At 35.7% G+C, this 15,785-nt stretch overlaps 1 protein-coding gene and 1 long non-coding RNA gene across 7 annotated transcripts; both read right to left on the reverse strand.

The window, feature by feature from the left end:
• Positions 1 to 529: 529 nt before the first annotated feature.
• On the reverse strand, positions 530 to 7,718 carry LOC110885462. 3 transcript variants are annotated; one of them, XR_002562229.2, is made up of 8 exons: positions 7,487 to 7,718; positions 6,284 to 6,446; positions 6,102 to 6,172; positions 5,923 to 6,013; positions 3,345 to 5,839; positions 2,214 to 3,267; positions 1,709 to 2,149; positions 530 to 1,626 (listed from the first exon to the last, which is right to left on the reverse strand). It is a non-coding gene; the product is annotated as an uncharacterized LOC110885462 (long non-coding RNA). The 3 variants fall into 3 exon arrangements; XR_002562228.2 differs by having other exon boundaries at positions 3,345 to 5,640; positions 5,723 to 5,839; positions 5,923 to 6,172; XR_002562227.2 differs by having other exon boundaries at positions 5,923 to 6,172.
• A 1,326-nt stretch (positions 7,719 to 9,044) lies between these two features.
• LOC110885463 (serine/arginine-rich splicing factor SR30) lies at positions 9,045 to 15,400 on the reverse strand. Of its 4 annotated transcripts, XR_002562231.1 has the most exons (15): positions 15,301 to 15,385; positions 14,303 to 14,396; positions 13,554 to 13,619; positions 13,396 to 13,470; positions 13,191 to 13,287; positions 13,048 to 13,094; positions 12,220 to 12,277; positions 10,991 to 11,040; positions 10,494 to 10,657; positions 10,305 to 10,397; positions 9,928 to 10,011; positions 9,671 to 9,738; positions 9,555 to 9,588; positions 9,394 to 9,459; positions 9,045 to 9,318 (listed from the first exon to the last, which is right to left on the reverse strand). XR_002562231.1 is itself a non-coding variant. In XM_022133161.2 (13 exons), the coding sequence occupies exons 2-13, from the start codon at positions 14,384 to 14,386 to the stop codon at positions 9,304 to 9,306; spliced, it is 849 nt and encodes a 282-aa protein (XP_021988853.1). In that variant the 5' UTR covers positions 14,387 to 14,396; positions 15,301 to 15,400; the 3' UTR covers positions 9,045 to 9,303. The 4 variants fall into 4 exon arrangements, 1 of the variants encoding a protein (XP_021988853.1); XR_002562233.1 differs by lacking the exon at positions 9,928 to 10,011; XR_002562232.2 differs by lacking the exon at positions 9,671 to 9,738 and having other exon boundaries at positions 9,063 to 9,318.
• Between the last annotated feature and the right edge of the window lie 385 nt (positions 15,401 to 15,785).

Here is a 15,785-nt window from a genome sequence, read left to right on the forward strand (position 1 = left end):
TAGGTGGTTTGAAGAGTGAACCGATGTTATTATTAACATCCTGTGATTGTGACGTCATTCTGGTTGTTTTTCAGGTGCTCAATAATCAACTTTGTACGTGATTAGTCCTTACTCTGTTTTACAACGAAACAAACAATTAAAAGTATCAACGATTTTGAGCTGAACTTTTACGTCAAAATGATTGTTAGATCAAGTTTGACTGTCCAAGCTCTGATACCAATTGTTAGGATCTGAGTTTCTTATGATTATGCTCGTTTGATAATAATGAAGATGAATGAGAAATAAGTGCAGCGGAATTAAATGAAACAAACTTTCAACACACTATCAAATAGGAGAATTGCTTTCAACAAACATGTTTAACATGAAATCGAATGGTTATATTTATTAAAATCTTCAATAACAATGCATGCATGCATACAATCTCCCCCTCAGCCTGAGCTCACAGTGAATGTTCGTACAGAATGACTTGTGATGAAGAGAGCTAATAGAACAGTACTGGGTGTTGTTCTATTTATAGTACAGAACAAACCACTGAAGCATCTTTGCTAACATCACCATGAAAGTGATATCTAACCTCCTAACAACCTATAACCACTGATCTATACAAGCACTGCTTTCTAACTACTGATTACAAGTTAAATACAAAATACAAAGTAAACTAAACTACTGCTTCTCATTCCATTGTTATACTCCTAGCAGTGCCTTGTGTCTTCAGCAGTACTTGAACCATGACAGTAGATTGAGCATCAGTGTTTTGTCTTCAACACTCTTTAGTGATCAGCAGTTGTTTGTGAAGGGCAGTACTTAGAAGTCATCAGATGTTAGACCACTTTCAAGAGGGAGGATCTGATGCAAACAACTGCTTATTCTGAATCCACTGATCTGATCCAGTTTTGACTTTAATCAACTGTTCCTTTGTAGGGTTCAATCCCAACACATCTCTTGTACAAGGTCTTTTTTAATGTGCCCCCATAAACGTTCTCCCAAACCTAAGCCCACAGCCACATACCGAAACCCACAATGACCGTCTGACCTCATGTCTTGTATGCACGAGATCTGCGGGTGAAACACTGACGAAAGGACAGATTTAAACTGTTTGATGATTGCCACGTTCTCGTCCTCAACTATTAACAGAAAAGCGTTATCATCTCGTATCTCTTTATTTTTAGAACTCGTTGAATGGCTTCGGCCCGCATTGAATTTTTGAGACCTTATAACCGACTGTTGAGAGCCCTGTGACGGAACGTATGAGCTGTGGCGGGGGGCATCGTATTTACTTTGTTGGGAACCTTCAAAGCACATGTTTGCATTATCGAAGGAGTTTCTCCTCAATTCTTCGTCTATACGAGCAGCCTCGTCTAACCTTTGTTGTACTTGCTTTGTTGTTGGTCGTCCACGAGTATTTTGTTGGATAACTGGTGGTTTCTTTGTAGATTTTGTTAGAGTCAACACCGCTTTAATCTTTGACAAAAAGCTTTTATTTCTGAGAAGGGGGATGCGACTCTAATTGTTGTCTAACAATATTGAGCTCTTCTACCACGTCAACGTCATCATCTAGCAATTTACATGGTTGAAAGTTAAGCTTCTGCTAGAAGACGTCTATGTCTTCGAGTTGAATCGGACGCTCTGCGCGATTAAAATAATGCATTGTTTAAGCCACATGATTAACGAACATATACACAAGTGTTGCATGTTCAACAATTATTACCTGCACGTACTTACATTTCCAGCCTACAAGCACACGGCAACCCACAGCTGTACCACATCTGGCAACCACATGATGAATGAAAGCGTTGCAAGATGTCTAGTTTCCTAAGTAGCTCTCCACTCAACAAGTCAAGTGTTGTATGGGAAACTTATCCACGTAGGTGGTTAAACAGCGGGTTTCTGTGGTGATTCATTCTTTGTTCGATGCTTTCTCGAAAACTCCTCCTTATTTCACCGCATTATGTTTCAATTATATGCTGGACACAGCCAACTATATGGTCCAGCGAGCTCCTATCTTGGACGTATCTCTTTAAATTGGCGTTTTGGCTCTCAACTCTGTTTATGGTACGCTGATGAAAGTTGCGACTCTGATCAATCCACACAAAGACGAACATTTCCTTATAATCTTTCAGCCAATTATCATACACATACTTGAACACCCCTAAAAAGTAAAAGTAAGTTATTAAATGTATATAGATGAGTCATATGTTATTAAAAAAACTTACTTGAACGTTTGCACTCCACTAGTTGCTTTTGCAGGTTGCGCAAGTGGTACTCGTATATGGGTACTGATGGAGACTCACACGATGTCCCCTAGAATGACAGAAAATTTTGCCAATCTTCCTCTGTGAAGGCGCTCTTGCAGTGCTTACAAATATTTTGTTGTATGTGAAACATGCAAAGATACATAGAGGCGTTTGGAAATACTTTAGCACACCCGCTTATTAGGACCAAGTATCTATCCGTTATAATCACACGTGGCTCTATACATTCATCCAACATTGACTTGATCCTCCCAAGCACCCATACAAAGTTATCACTCTGTTCTTTACAGATAACGGCATGCACAATACAAAACCAATAGTTGGAAGGCGTCATACCAACAATCTGGAAAAATGGCATGTTGTATACGTTTGTCTTATACGTCGAATCGATCAGCAAGACGTGCGGGAATGCACGCCACCTATCACACAAGTAGGGATGAACAAAGGAGATCTCTGTTACGACCTCTATTCTGGGTTCCTCCGGTGTCTCGTAAATACATTCGTTTTTAATCAGGATGTTTTCTAGTGACTGCATGGGAGTCAATCCGTCTCTTTGTTCAGCTATAATCTTATGTACTGCGTTTCGTGCGTCTTTCTGAACATGGAACCTGTCGGGGTCCTGCTTCCTTATCGTTTGAAAAATTTTGCGCGACTCAATCTTTTGAGCTGTCAGCTGCTCGATCAGTCTGTATTCATTTGGAGTAAACCTTCGCACAAACACGTGAGCCGACAGGTCCTCACAAAGTTCATGGTTATGTTCCCCCTCTTATCTCCCAGATTTCATACGGATGGTCTCGCACCGCCAGCAGGTAAAACAGGCAACCGGTTTTTTTTTTTTGTTTCCGGCTTTTCTAACCGTTGTTGTAGTATGGCGCTCACCACCACGGTCACATTCAATCCATACCCTCCCGTTCCTTCCCCCAATTTTCTTTGATCGACGGGTCACAATAACGGAACCATCCGCGTTTGTCATTTCTTGTGCCCATTTCTTTAGTTCATCTAGAGAGTTGAAAACCTGTAACATCAACAGGGTTAGGTTAGATTTTATATTTATTAATCTGTCTAACGTAACTAAATAAATTTGATACCTACTTTGTGAAGTACGGATTGCCCAGGATAGGGGGTGCCTCACCACCATATCCTCCAACGTCCGGATAGTTTTGTTGAACGACAAAGATTGTGATGCATTGTAACTTTCATAAGGATTGCTCAAGGAAATGAATTGCTGATGACTACCGTCTCCTCCGTATCCATCAGGATAGTGTTGTTGAACGTAATAATATTCACACCCTTATCCATAATCTGGATACCCTTGTTGCGCCGGATAACATGAGTCATCTACAGGGGATGTTTCATCAACAGGGGGATGCGTGTTCAAATCTAGAAACGGTCTGTCTTGTTTTCCTTGTACACTAGACACAACCTCCTCTTGCTCGTTAGAATCGGGAACGCCAGTCTCCTCCAAAAAACGGCACCATCATTAGTAAATAATTAAAACAACAAGTAATTTAAGCTAATAATTGTTACCAGAACGGTTTCGGGAACCCATGACTCGCCATAATACAACCCAAAAAATAATTGCAGTCCCAGTATGATGACATTTCAGCACCTTTGAATGATGTCAAATAGAAGGCAAAGAAGAAGTTGAGAAGAAGCAAACGCAAAGAAGCAGAACGATGGATGGTTGAAGAATGCTCTACATGTCACTATTTATTTCCAATATGTATGTCTCGTATAGCCCTAGACGCCCCATATTACTTTAAGTCACATGTCAGAGAGATAGTCAAATCAGTCTCAAGACGCCCCGACTAGGCCTAGACGAGGCGTCTACCTCTATCGTATTGCTCCCTCGTCTAAACCTAGATGTCCCGTCTGATGTGATTGATTTGACCTGGTATGAGGTTTAGTGTCTGGTCGGAGACAAAAACCCTAGACTCCCCGTCTAGGCCTAGACGAGGCATCTTAAAGACCCTAGACATCCTGTCTAGGCCTATACGAGATGTCTTACAAGGTGTGGAAATAGAGATTAAGGTGTGTGAATATACACACCCTTATAATTTGCAAAACTATGAAAAATCAACCTTCTCTCTTGAAACTATATTTATATGCATGTACATAAAAATTAAAAAGAATCTATACTATATAATAAAAGAAACCATTTGAGGGACACATGTCGCTCTATGAGGTCGTCTCAATTTGATAAAAAGTTTTTTTTAAATATTATTCGAGTATAATTATATATTTTGTTAATGATAGTGGGGAACCAGCGCGTTGCGGTGGAGTCGATAATAAGGGGCGAGAATATAATTCAAACCTTAAAACGAAAAAAACCATAAGGAAAGCCTGGCGATCGGTTTCCAAGGGGAGCTTCTTACCATTCAAAATTGATAAATAATGATAAAGGTTGCTACGATCGAGGTACCGCCACCTGATAGTGACGCAGGTGACACTATTTTTAAAGGAAAGATCAAAATATCATAAGCATCTAGTGACCTCGCTCAACCTTTGCCTGAATTGTTGCGGAATATTTCCAAAATTTTCATAACATATTTCTAAGACCACGAGATATTGGTTCAATATAGCTAAAGCTATACATTTGGAATCAAGCAGACAATAAAAATAAAATTATGTATGAAAGTGTATGTTTGAATTTTGACACTCAACAAATAAATAAACCAGACATAATTAAAAAAAAATGTATGTTTGGCATTAATATGATTATATGCATTCTTATACATTAAAGTAGACTATTTTATACAACTGAAACTGATGTTTATAAATTTGTGGGAATTGCGAATATCAGCTCAATAGAGCTCTAATCAATTTGTGACGGGGCCTAGACATTAACGACAGGTTCCTTCAGGCCCAGATTTAAGTCGTGTAAGAACTTCATTCATATTCCGCCCCATGCCAGGCTGAATACCTACGCCAAAGGGGCAACGCCATGCCAACGCCAATGTTACGGGACCAGATGCAGCAGGCCCAAAACGAGTTATCAAAAAGCCTGCCAGGTTGTTGGGCTAATTCTAGAAAGAAAAAAATTGCATATTCTAGTACTGCACGTTTATTTTTTCTTTTGCATGCATTGTTGAATTAGTTTTATTATCACATGGCATTTAAGAGTTAGTGGTAGTCATGGCTAGAAATAAGCGATGTGACATGGTGAACATGCTATCATGGGCATGGTGGACATGTAATCTCATGCATATTTAATTCTTGTAAGTTGCATTTGAAAGTAATCCAGAAAATCGTTCCAAAATTGTCTCTGTTCTCTCCCTTCCTTCTCTTTGGAGTGTAGCCTACTTACAGGCTTAACAGCCAACCTGGGGTGGAGCAGTTGGCGTTGAACGGCATCCCCCGCCCCAGCCAATGCCCCCACTCCCGCAGCCTAACATGAACCACTTTAGGAAAATAGGGCAAAAATGTTACATCTAAGCTAGTGAAGTGCGAAGAGATATAAAAATACATACTTCTTAGTTGAAATTATCAATCTTGATGGGAACGATTTCGTCTGCAACCTTAAAGTGCCCCACTAAACGTGCGAAAAACACCATTTGTTGTTCAAGTGTGAATATAATGTTTTCGGCCTGCACACATATTATAGTAACCAACTTACTTTTACCAGGAAATTAAATAAAAGTAAAAAACAGACATTTTATATATTTCTAACCTTACGAAAACCATGTTGTTCCCCTTCATAAACAACGATTAGAACGTTATGTACTCACATTTCGATTACGAACGTGTGATTGCGAGAAAACCTTAGAAAAACATATGTCGTGAGTGATGTCATACGTGTCAATATAATCACTAATCTCTTTTGAAGCTTAACTTGCAACAGAAGCACACCTAGGGGTAATAGCATTGAAATTGTCTTGTCTTCTAATCGTCGAGTAGTTGCATACGTTTTTAAACATGTCCTAGGTAGCATCAACAAAAAGACATTTCAGCATTAAGGGCAAAAAACATTTGACAATTACACTATTTTCTAGAAAACCAAACCAAAATTCTATTAAAATACATATACTCACTCGACCATGATCTATTATTAGTCTAGAGTTGCGGTACATTGGTCCAGTTCAGCAAATCCCATCCCGACCCGCATCCAATGCTTCAAAAACTTTTATGCACATCTCTTCACACATGTTTCCTATTGTTTATCTAACGTTTGGCGCCTGAATGTGTCCACACAATCTGTAAAACATCTCTCCATGAGCGTATTATACATCCTAAGCTTGCAATGGCAATCATCAGCAAATTAAGATATTAAAAATTTAGGTATAATTCCATTGAAATTGTAACCAATAACCAGTTGTTTCATGTAAACCGTGTGTCAAATTCAAACATACACGAATATAAACTCATACAAACCTGAATCATATATTTCATATATTCCAAATTAACCAAAAGTAAACAAACAAAAAACATGCGAATCATAAAATAAGAAGTGAAGTGAGTAAAACATTACGTAGAAAGCGTTCGAGGGAACAAACGAAAATGGATTCAGTCTGGCGAGCAACGAATTGGGCTTTAAATGAAATCCTAGGCACCAATGTTCAACATTAATAAACAATATTTAATATGTTCTTGTAACTTCGAATATAAGATTGTAACTTTAAAACATTTGTAGTGGTACCATCTGTAACAAAGGTGTTTATTGCATCTCTAGCATAAATAAAAATTAAAAAACCTAGATTGATAAAATTGAATCGGAAAAAAGAATATCTCAAGCATCAAGTTATGGTTTCATCTCTGTGTTTTGGAAACTAATATCGAATAAGAAATTTGGGGACAACAAGAGGGAGACTATTTTGAAAATATATACATGTCGATTGAATGAGTGTACAAAAAAGAAAGGAAAAGATAATAAGAAAAGGTCTGAAAGAGAAGACATTAGGGCCAATCTCCCTGCAATTTTAGTGTCTTAGCACCAATTCCCTTACACTACTCCTTACCCTACTTCCCACATTACACCCACCTGTTTAGAAATAACCCTAATCCATGAAATAACAATCAATTATAAATCACTTTTGCATAAAAATAAATCCACTAAAAACAATTTGCTCAAAAATTACACTTGCAGACACACATACATATAACCAAATTGAATCTGGCCTACCAGATTAAGGAAGTTAAGAGCCCTAACCCCAATTGTAGAACAATTTCAGATCAATTATCATAATTCTAAGCAATATTAGTTCGGAAACAGTGATTAAAAATAGCAACCTACTGACCTGCAATCGGAGCACCCACAATACTGGCAGAGGCAGGCGGTGATGGCTCGTTGGTTCGCACCGGGAGCAAAGCAGAGAGGCTATGTAGTGTGTATGGGATTGGAGAGGTTAGGGGAAGATGAAGTGAAGCGGGCGTCCCTTTACTTTCTCCCCGTTGGAGAGGCTTAAATGATGGCATTCAATTATTCATTATGGTGGTTGTGAAAGACGAGCAAAGTTGGGATATTTTTGATTGATGAAGAAAGTAAGGGTAGAGATGGAATAAAATGGTAAAAATATAGGTTCTTAAACTTAACTCTTTATCTCCCATCTTAAAATTTTAAAGGAAATGACATATTTGTACATGGGAGATGCTCTATATAGTTATATATATATATATATATATAGATAAATTAATACCTTTAAAAACTTAATCCGATATAATATGAATACGAACAAACTTTATAATTTAAACAAATAAAATGATATTGTTAACGTTGTCAACAAATATCAATTATCAATTTTTTTTCTTTTATTTTTTTTTATTTTTAGTTCCTTTCTTTTTATTTAATTTATTATATTCTAACTTTGTTGATTCACTTTCTCTTTATTAATGTTTTTAAATGGCAAAAGTCCCGCAATAACATACTACTAAATTACGCCAAATAAATCATAACAAGAATCTCTAACACTTAGCCAAAGCTGAAATGACCTCCTTATTAATTTTAATCCGTCACTCATTATACTAATTCCAATTTAATAAGCTTTATGGGGTGTTAAAATTCATACACCATTCCCACCTCTCTCTCTCTGTATATATATATATATATATATATATATATATATATATATATATATATATATATATATATATATATATATATATACATGGATATATAAAGAAAGAGATAGAATGAAAAGGTTGTGAAAATAAGAATTTAAGGATGTGAGAATAAAATGAGTCTTATGAAATTGTATTTTTGTTTACAGAGATTGTTTTTATTATTTTTTAAAAGGCTGGTGTAAATATAAAGTATAACAATATATATGTTCTGATTTTTATAATAAAGACGACATATCATAAGATATTTTTATAAAATGCAAATTTAGCATCTAATGTATATATTTTAATCACAAATTTTGTTTGGAAGATATATATATATATATATATATATATATTAGTTTCTAATAGCATATAATACGTATATTGTATTCGTAAGCTTCCGTATTTTAAAAAAAAAAAACACTAAATTTAATATTCATAAGCTTTATCTTTAAAAAAAACTAAATTTCAGTTGAATATATTAAGTATAGGTGCTTGGTGTCTTTATAGATACATATATTTATTATTTAACTAAGTTATCTCATTATCCACATTATCTATATCATTTAATAAAAGTCCCGTGTCACTCTTTAGTGTTTTACACTTTTGTTCAACCCGTGTAATACACGGGGTTATAACCTAGTAATAATATAATAATAACCAGCCTAACTAACAAGCCGATACAAAGCTCTCGACAAAAAAAAAAAATTCAAGTCAAATGGCAAACGTTTATTATAACCAAACTACAATATCATATCAAAAAAGGCAACCAAATGGCAAACCCCACCGTAAAGACTAAAGACGCGATCGATCCATGTTACACTAATTTACTAGTGTCTAATAGATCATCTTCAACACTAGGATAGAGTATTTAGAAAACACAACACAAAAAACATATCGTTTAATCAAGTTTTACACACTAGTTTAGCTAACTTGTTCCTTTGGAAATAGGACAAACATTAGTACAGGATATAGTGGCAGTCTCCTTCCATGTGTAGTCCAGCATCTTCTGTTTTTAATCAGATCTCACCTGTTATGGAGTAAGCATGCTATTAAAGTAAAATAAAATAAAACTTGATTGACGCTTTTCATAAAGCAGATATACCGATGGTGGTGAACGAGAACCAGAAATGCTCCGACTTGGGCTCCTAGCACTCCGTTGGCGACGAGCCTGCCAAATATTTACATTCATCAACAACATGGAATTTGTACTATAATCACACAAAATTAACTTTCAGAACAAGTAATTTGCATATCATAACTTACAGATGATGGTGGTGTACGAGATCTTGACCGAGATCTGCACAATTCCAAGAAAGAAAAAGAAAAAAATAAGAAGCCAACTCATTAGCCATAAATCCATAATCCAAAATTTTTACAACCATATTTCCATGCGGGTTTTCTTCGCTTACACCACTCCACGGCTTCTCGCCATCTGCAAAACTAATTCCTACAGATTTTCCACCAGATCATGTTCAACCTTTATGTGAAAAACCATATATTCGAGATACGACCATTTTAATTGCAATAATAGGTTTATCCGAATTTATTTATCTTGTTTAATCAGGTTAGTATAAAAAGACAAATTACCATGGTTTGCCCCAACGCTACGGACAAACCCATTGTCATATATCTTTACCTCTATATATTCAGTCAAGTCCCCAGACAGCCAACTTTGCGCCCAATTTACAATCATGCCCCTACGCCGTGGTGGAATCCACATCTAGAAAAGACACAAGGTGCAAAACCAAGGGCACCCTTTTAAAATCCTTTCACAAATGAAAGTAGAAAACCCCCCAACCATCTTTTACCACAGTGCAAAAGAAAATATTATTCGACAAAACATGAGCAGTAAGTTTAAAGAAACCCACTTGATCGACATTCGAATCTGAAAATAATTATACTCTTATGCCCCTTCGCCTACCCTACCGGTTTGATACTCTCCATATGTGCAAAACAACCTACGAGCACATGTGCATATTGTATTAACAAAAACGCGTTTTTTGAATTATGTACCTTGAAGCAGGGGTAAGTGATGACTCAGAACGGGATCGTGAGGATATAGATCTGGACCGAGACCTACGGGAATATTTTTCCCTAGGAGAGTAACTGCAAGAATATATATATATATATATAGTTATTGAAAATTTCATGCGTTATTGAATCAGTGGTTACCTAGTAAAACTATGAAATGTAAGGACAAACCTCCAGCTCCTGCTATCATAGCTAGGGCTGCGACTTGGACTTCTACTTCTTGAATAATATGGACTTCGACTTCTAGAGTAACTGTGCCTTCGATCATACTCCTCTACTCGTATGTAGGCCTTAGAAAACTGGTTACGGAAAACTGAGTCATCAAGCTTCCTTATCTGAAACAAAAGGTAAAAATATATTAGAAAGAATTGCATAGGATGTACACACAAGTGTACCATTCAGCAACCCGAAACCCGATTCCAAAGCCGAAACCCCACCCAAATCTGAAGCCACCCGAACCCAACTTAGAGAATCTCCCAAAAACCCGAACCCGACCAACCCAAACCTTATGAGTCGGTTATTGGGTCAATTTTTCCCAGCCAAAAACCAGACAACCCGACCCGAAGAACCCGAAACCCGGAAAAAAAAAAAACCCGAAGAACACCCCTACACTCAACCCAGTAAACAGTATGTCTTTATCTAATGTAAAACTATCATCTGAAACTGACCGCATATTTCATATCATCATAGTTTGTGTAGTCCACAATCCCTCTCATGCCTGCAAAAAAAAAAATAATAAGTGAGCCTCATTGGTAATTGCCGCATCAGATGAAAAAACTATGTGACGATAATGCAAAGATATATACGTATACCATAACTGAACATGAAAAAAGTCATCTAAACCTAAAACGACAACCATCTATAAGGTAGCGTTTGGTATGAAAGAAATGAAGGCGGAATGAAATGAATCATTGTGATGGAATGAAAGAAACCATGTTTGGTTGTCACTGGTAATGGAATGGAGCATTCCACAAGGAATGTAACTCCTAAAAATAAGAATTTTCATTCCTCGGTAAGGTGGTGTTTTAATACTAATATTTTTATTATTTATTTTTTACCATTATTATTATTATTATTGAGGCAATTATATTTTTGTCGCTTTTAATAAATTGTGTTTCGTTACTTCCTCTTTTTTTGTGTATCAAACTGTACAAAGTAATGATTCATTCTATTTATAGATATGAGTAACCAAACATCACAATGGAATGATCCATTTCATTACGTTGTCCATTCCATTGTTTGCTCATTCCATTCTCTCGTTCATTCCATTGATTGGCTCATACCAAACAAACTCTAAATGTAGCTTAGGAATCAGTGTCACTTATTACCAATGAATGACCTCATCCTGCTTTGTGTGAGTTATGTGATAACATAATTTTACCTCAGTAGTGATGCATATAAAGAATTTTGCGTAATACTCTGTTTTAGAGGTAGAAATACGAACAAGCTTGGTAACCGGTCAAAATGGGTATATCCATATACGTTGCTGTCGGGTTGATCTTAAACACTTTTTGTCAACCAGTTCAATTTTTTTAAAAATAACTAGTGTGAAACATGACTAAAAATATTAGTATCATTTTAATATATATGTATTTAATATTCCATTTTACCCCGATTCACTCGTGAAAAGATAAAACATAACCCGACTTGATCCTCTAATAAGTAAATGGATCAAAATCACCACATCTCCTCTGTTTCTTCACTTTTCGAAGTAGAGACGACTTTACCAAGAGGACCCATCATTCCCATTCGACCAACAGTGCAAAAGTATAGGTAGAACCATATTAGCAGAAATTATAACATAATTTAGTAAAATCATAATGTTTATATATCAATCAATAGGCATTGAATTTTCAGATAATTCAATAGAATAGAAGGCATAATAAGTACAGCTCACCATCACGATCACGAAAAACTTGAGAGAAACAAACATCACCAGCTCGACGCATGTGATCCTAGCATTGACCATAAGTAATCCAGTTAGGAAAGCCAAAAATTAAATATATCAATTCTTGAGAGGATTGTAGTGGTCATACACCGTATGCTTAGCAATAAGAACACAAAGGAATAGTTATACTAAAAAAATGTGCTACTTTAAAGGCTATATTTATGTCTACCGGTTCAGATTTTATCCATATAACGAGTTTAGACTGAACTTACAGAGAGCCTGAGAGACGCTTGCAAGTGCACAAGCTTAACTCTTCAACTCTAAGTTTGTAATTCAGTCATTAGATATACTAGTAAACATCTTTGGAGTCGAAACTATTGTCGTGAAACTCAGCTTGCGGTCAAATTAGAGGTGATAAAATGGGCACTTTGGTTTAACGACTCACAGGTTCGAACCAAATAGATAAGTTCTAGTGCAGATCAAAATGGACCGGGTCAGGTTGGGACAAACCGAAAACCCTTTTCTACCCATAACTAATTAGTATATTAAATATGACTACATAAACTATTACTGTAACAACAATCCAGCTCCTTCAAAATAAAGCGCTTTAGAAGGTTTAAAGCATTTAACACACTACATATGGCAGTTAGGGTTTAACCCATCCGGCCCACTTTAATTTTTAACTTGACCTGTTAAAGAAAGAACATAACCAAGATTGCCACCTCTATCTTTGACGATCCTATTACTTTACAAGCCAGATTGAGCTCTTAAAGAACCACTTTCTAAGTCATTGAACCATCTATAACATTTACTTGTGCTTTAAAAAACCAAACTGACCTTCAGATCTTGCCATGAAGCAGAAGACGGTAATCCAGTGACATAAACTGCAAATCAAAGTGTTAGTGAAATTTTAAATGGCTTGTATCAAGAATCAAGAATAATAAATATAACAATAACAGGAACTAAAAAAATCAACAAACCACGGTAGTCAGAGCGCCTAGATGATCCCCCACGACTACCTCCACTGCTGTAGCGATCAACAGAAGGTGAAACTCTCCCACCATGTGCAAGTTCAACCTACATACAAACACAAAATAAACAGATTAAAACAAGAAACAATTATACAAGCTGATTCAACTAGAGTGCAAAGCATTGATAAGAACAAGATTGGTTCCGCTAGCTAACCCGTAAGCGTCGACCATCAAACTTATAGCCGTCCCTTCCATGAATTGCATCTTCGGCGTCACGAGCATCTTCAAACTAACATAATCCAAAAAAATATATCCATGACTGCATAAATGCATTCATCAAAAGTAATATCCAACAAAAAATGCACTTCTTACCTCTACAAAGGCAAAACCAGGAGGCCTAGGTGGAACTTTCAGGTCAATCTGAACAATCGGCCCATACTACAAGCATAAACAAAAGCCATATAAAAATATGGATTAGGATCAAATACAAAGGATCATAATTGTAAGAAGTGTAAGAAGGATTTATAGAGTGATAAGTGCCCAATAACCTAAAAAAAACCCACTACACAAAAAAACCCACTACAAAAAAAAAAAAAAAAAAAAGAAAAAACCTTAAACATCCACCACCACCAAAAACCTAAACCCCCCCCCCCACATCACCCACCCTAAAAAAAAAAAAAAAATTTTTTTTTTTTTTTTTTTGCCGAGGGGGTGGGGGTTTAGGTTTTTGGGTGGGGGTGGGTGTGGGTGTTTAGTTTTTTTTAGATTTTTTTTAGGTTTTTGGGGGCTGTGGGGGGTGGGTGTTAGGTTTTTTTAGGTTTTTTTTTTTTTTTTTTTTTTTGGGGGGGGGGGGGGTTAGGTTTTTGGGTGGTGGGGGGGGGGGGGGTGGGTGTTTAGGTTTTTGGTGGTGATGTAGTGGGTTTAGTTTTAGGTTATTAGACACTTGTCACTCTATAAATCCTTCTTACACTTCTTACAATTAGAAGACTTTGTAGAATAACTTGACCCATAAAAATATAGAACATAGCGTATACAGTGTAAAAGAATTTGGTAACGGAACAATTGACAAAAACATGTGATTTAACAAACTTTAAGTATTATAAAGAGAGATAAGAACTCACCTTGTAAAACAAATCTTCCACTTCTCTTTCACGAACATCGCCAGGAAGGTTACCAACGTAGATAGTACGACTTAAGCGACCCATGTTTTTTTTTCTGAAAACATTAAGTGATTTGATGTAATATGAGATCGGTTTATGATCATATTAAAGAACTATGCATACAACAAATTCAAATATTAAACATATCAAATATAATTATTGAACAAGATTTCATAATAACAGGGATTGCTCCTTTGAATAACCACCTAGTTCGATCATGCTAAATCACTTTTCATGTGCTTAACAAAACACAGAAACTTATCAAGCTATACAAGTTTATTTGATTAAAAACAGGGAAGTATAATAAGTATTCGCTCACTCGCATAATTATATAAAAATAAAAATTAAAGAATAAACAGAAACTTATCAACCCATACAAGTTTGTTTGATTAAAAACAGGGGAAGCATAATAAGTATTCATTCACTCGCATAATTATAAAAAATAAAAAGTAAAAAAAAATACAGAAACTTATGGATCCATACAAGTTTGTTTGATTAAAAGCAGGGGAAGAATAATAAGTTTTCGATCACTCACATCACCTTTAAAAAAAAAAAAAAAAAAAAAAAAAAAAAAAAAAAAAAAAACCTCTAACAAAATGTTTAACAGCTCACAGGTCTTTAACCAATAACCACAGAAACTGCTACAAACCTAATTGTGATGTTAACTATCAATTTAAACCCTAAAATTCAAAGTGATCCATAACAACACTTCCGTGTATGCTAATTCAACATCCAATTTAACAAATCAAAGATAATTCACGGTTAATTTACATTCTAAAATCCGTATGAATGATCGGAAAACAAATAAACAAGCATGCATGATTTATAAATAAGCTAACAGCGATTACCGTTCATGCAAGTTATAATAACGAAGCAATTCGAACAATTATGTAAGTAAAGCAAAATATATAGTGATTGATACAAATGGAAATTAGGTAGACGATGATCGATGGCGATACCTTTCGAAAGATGGTGGTGACGAACAACAAACACAGTTGTAGAGAGTTCTAGAGGTGTGATTCTGTTTTTGCTTGCTTTTATAAATCGATGTGTGATATTGACTGAAAGTGTTTACACGATGATACTTGTAGTATAATCTATTTGCATTAGTGGCCCTTGTATTCTATCGGTCTTGTTCCTGATTATTCATTACCGTTGGATGATAATTTCAAGATGTAAATGTAAATTGGAAAAGGTTCACTATTTAAGTTTAAATTGAAACAAGAGTAAACTGCAATTTTGGTCTCTGAGGCTTGAACAGTTTTACCACTTTAGTTTAAATATTAAACTTTTTGTAATTGGGTTCCTGTAGTTTCAAGTTTGTTGTCATTTTGGTTCAAAAGTGAAATCAGGCCAGATTCTCCAAATTAAACCCTCATGTTTTGTCCTTTTCCTCAGAGGTAATTTTGTCATTTTTTTATTATAACTGATTATTAATTAAAAA

Source organism: Helianthus annuus, chromosome 10 (assembly GCF_002127325.2).
Source record: "Helianthus annuus cultivar XRQ/B chromosome 10, HanXRQr2.0-SUNRISE, whole genome shotgun sequence".
NCBI lineage: Eukaryota > Viridiplantae > Streptophyta > Magnoliopsida > Asterales > Asteraceae > Helianthus > Helianthus annuus.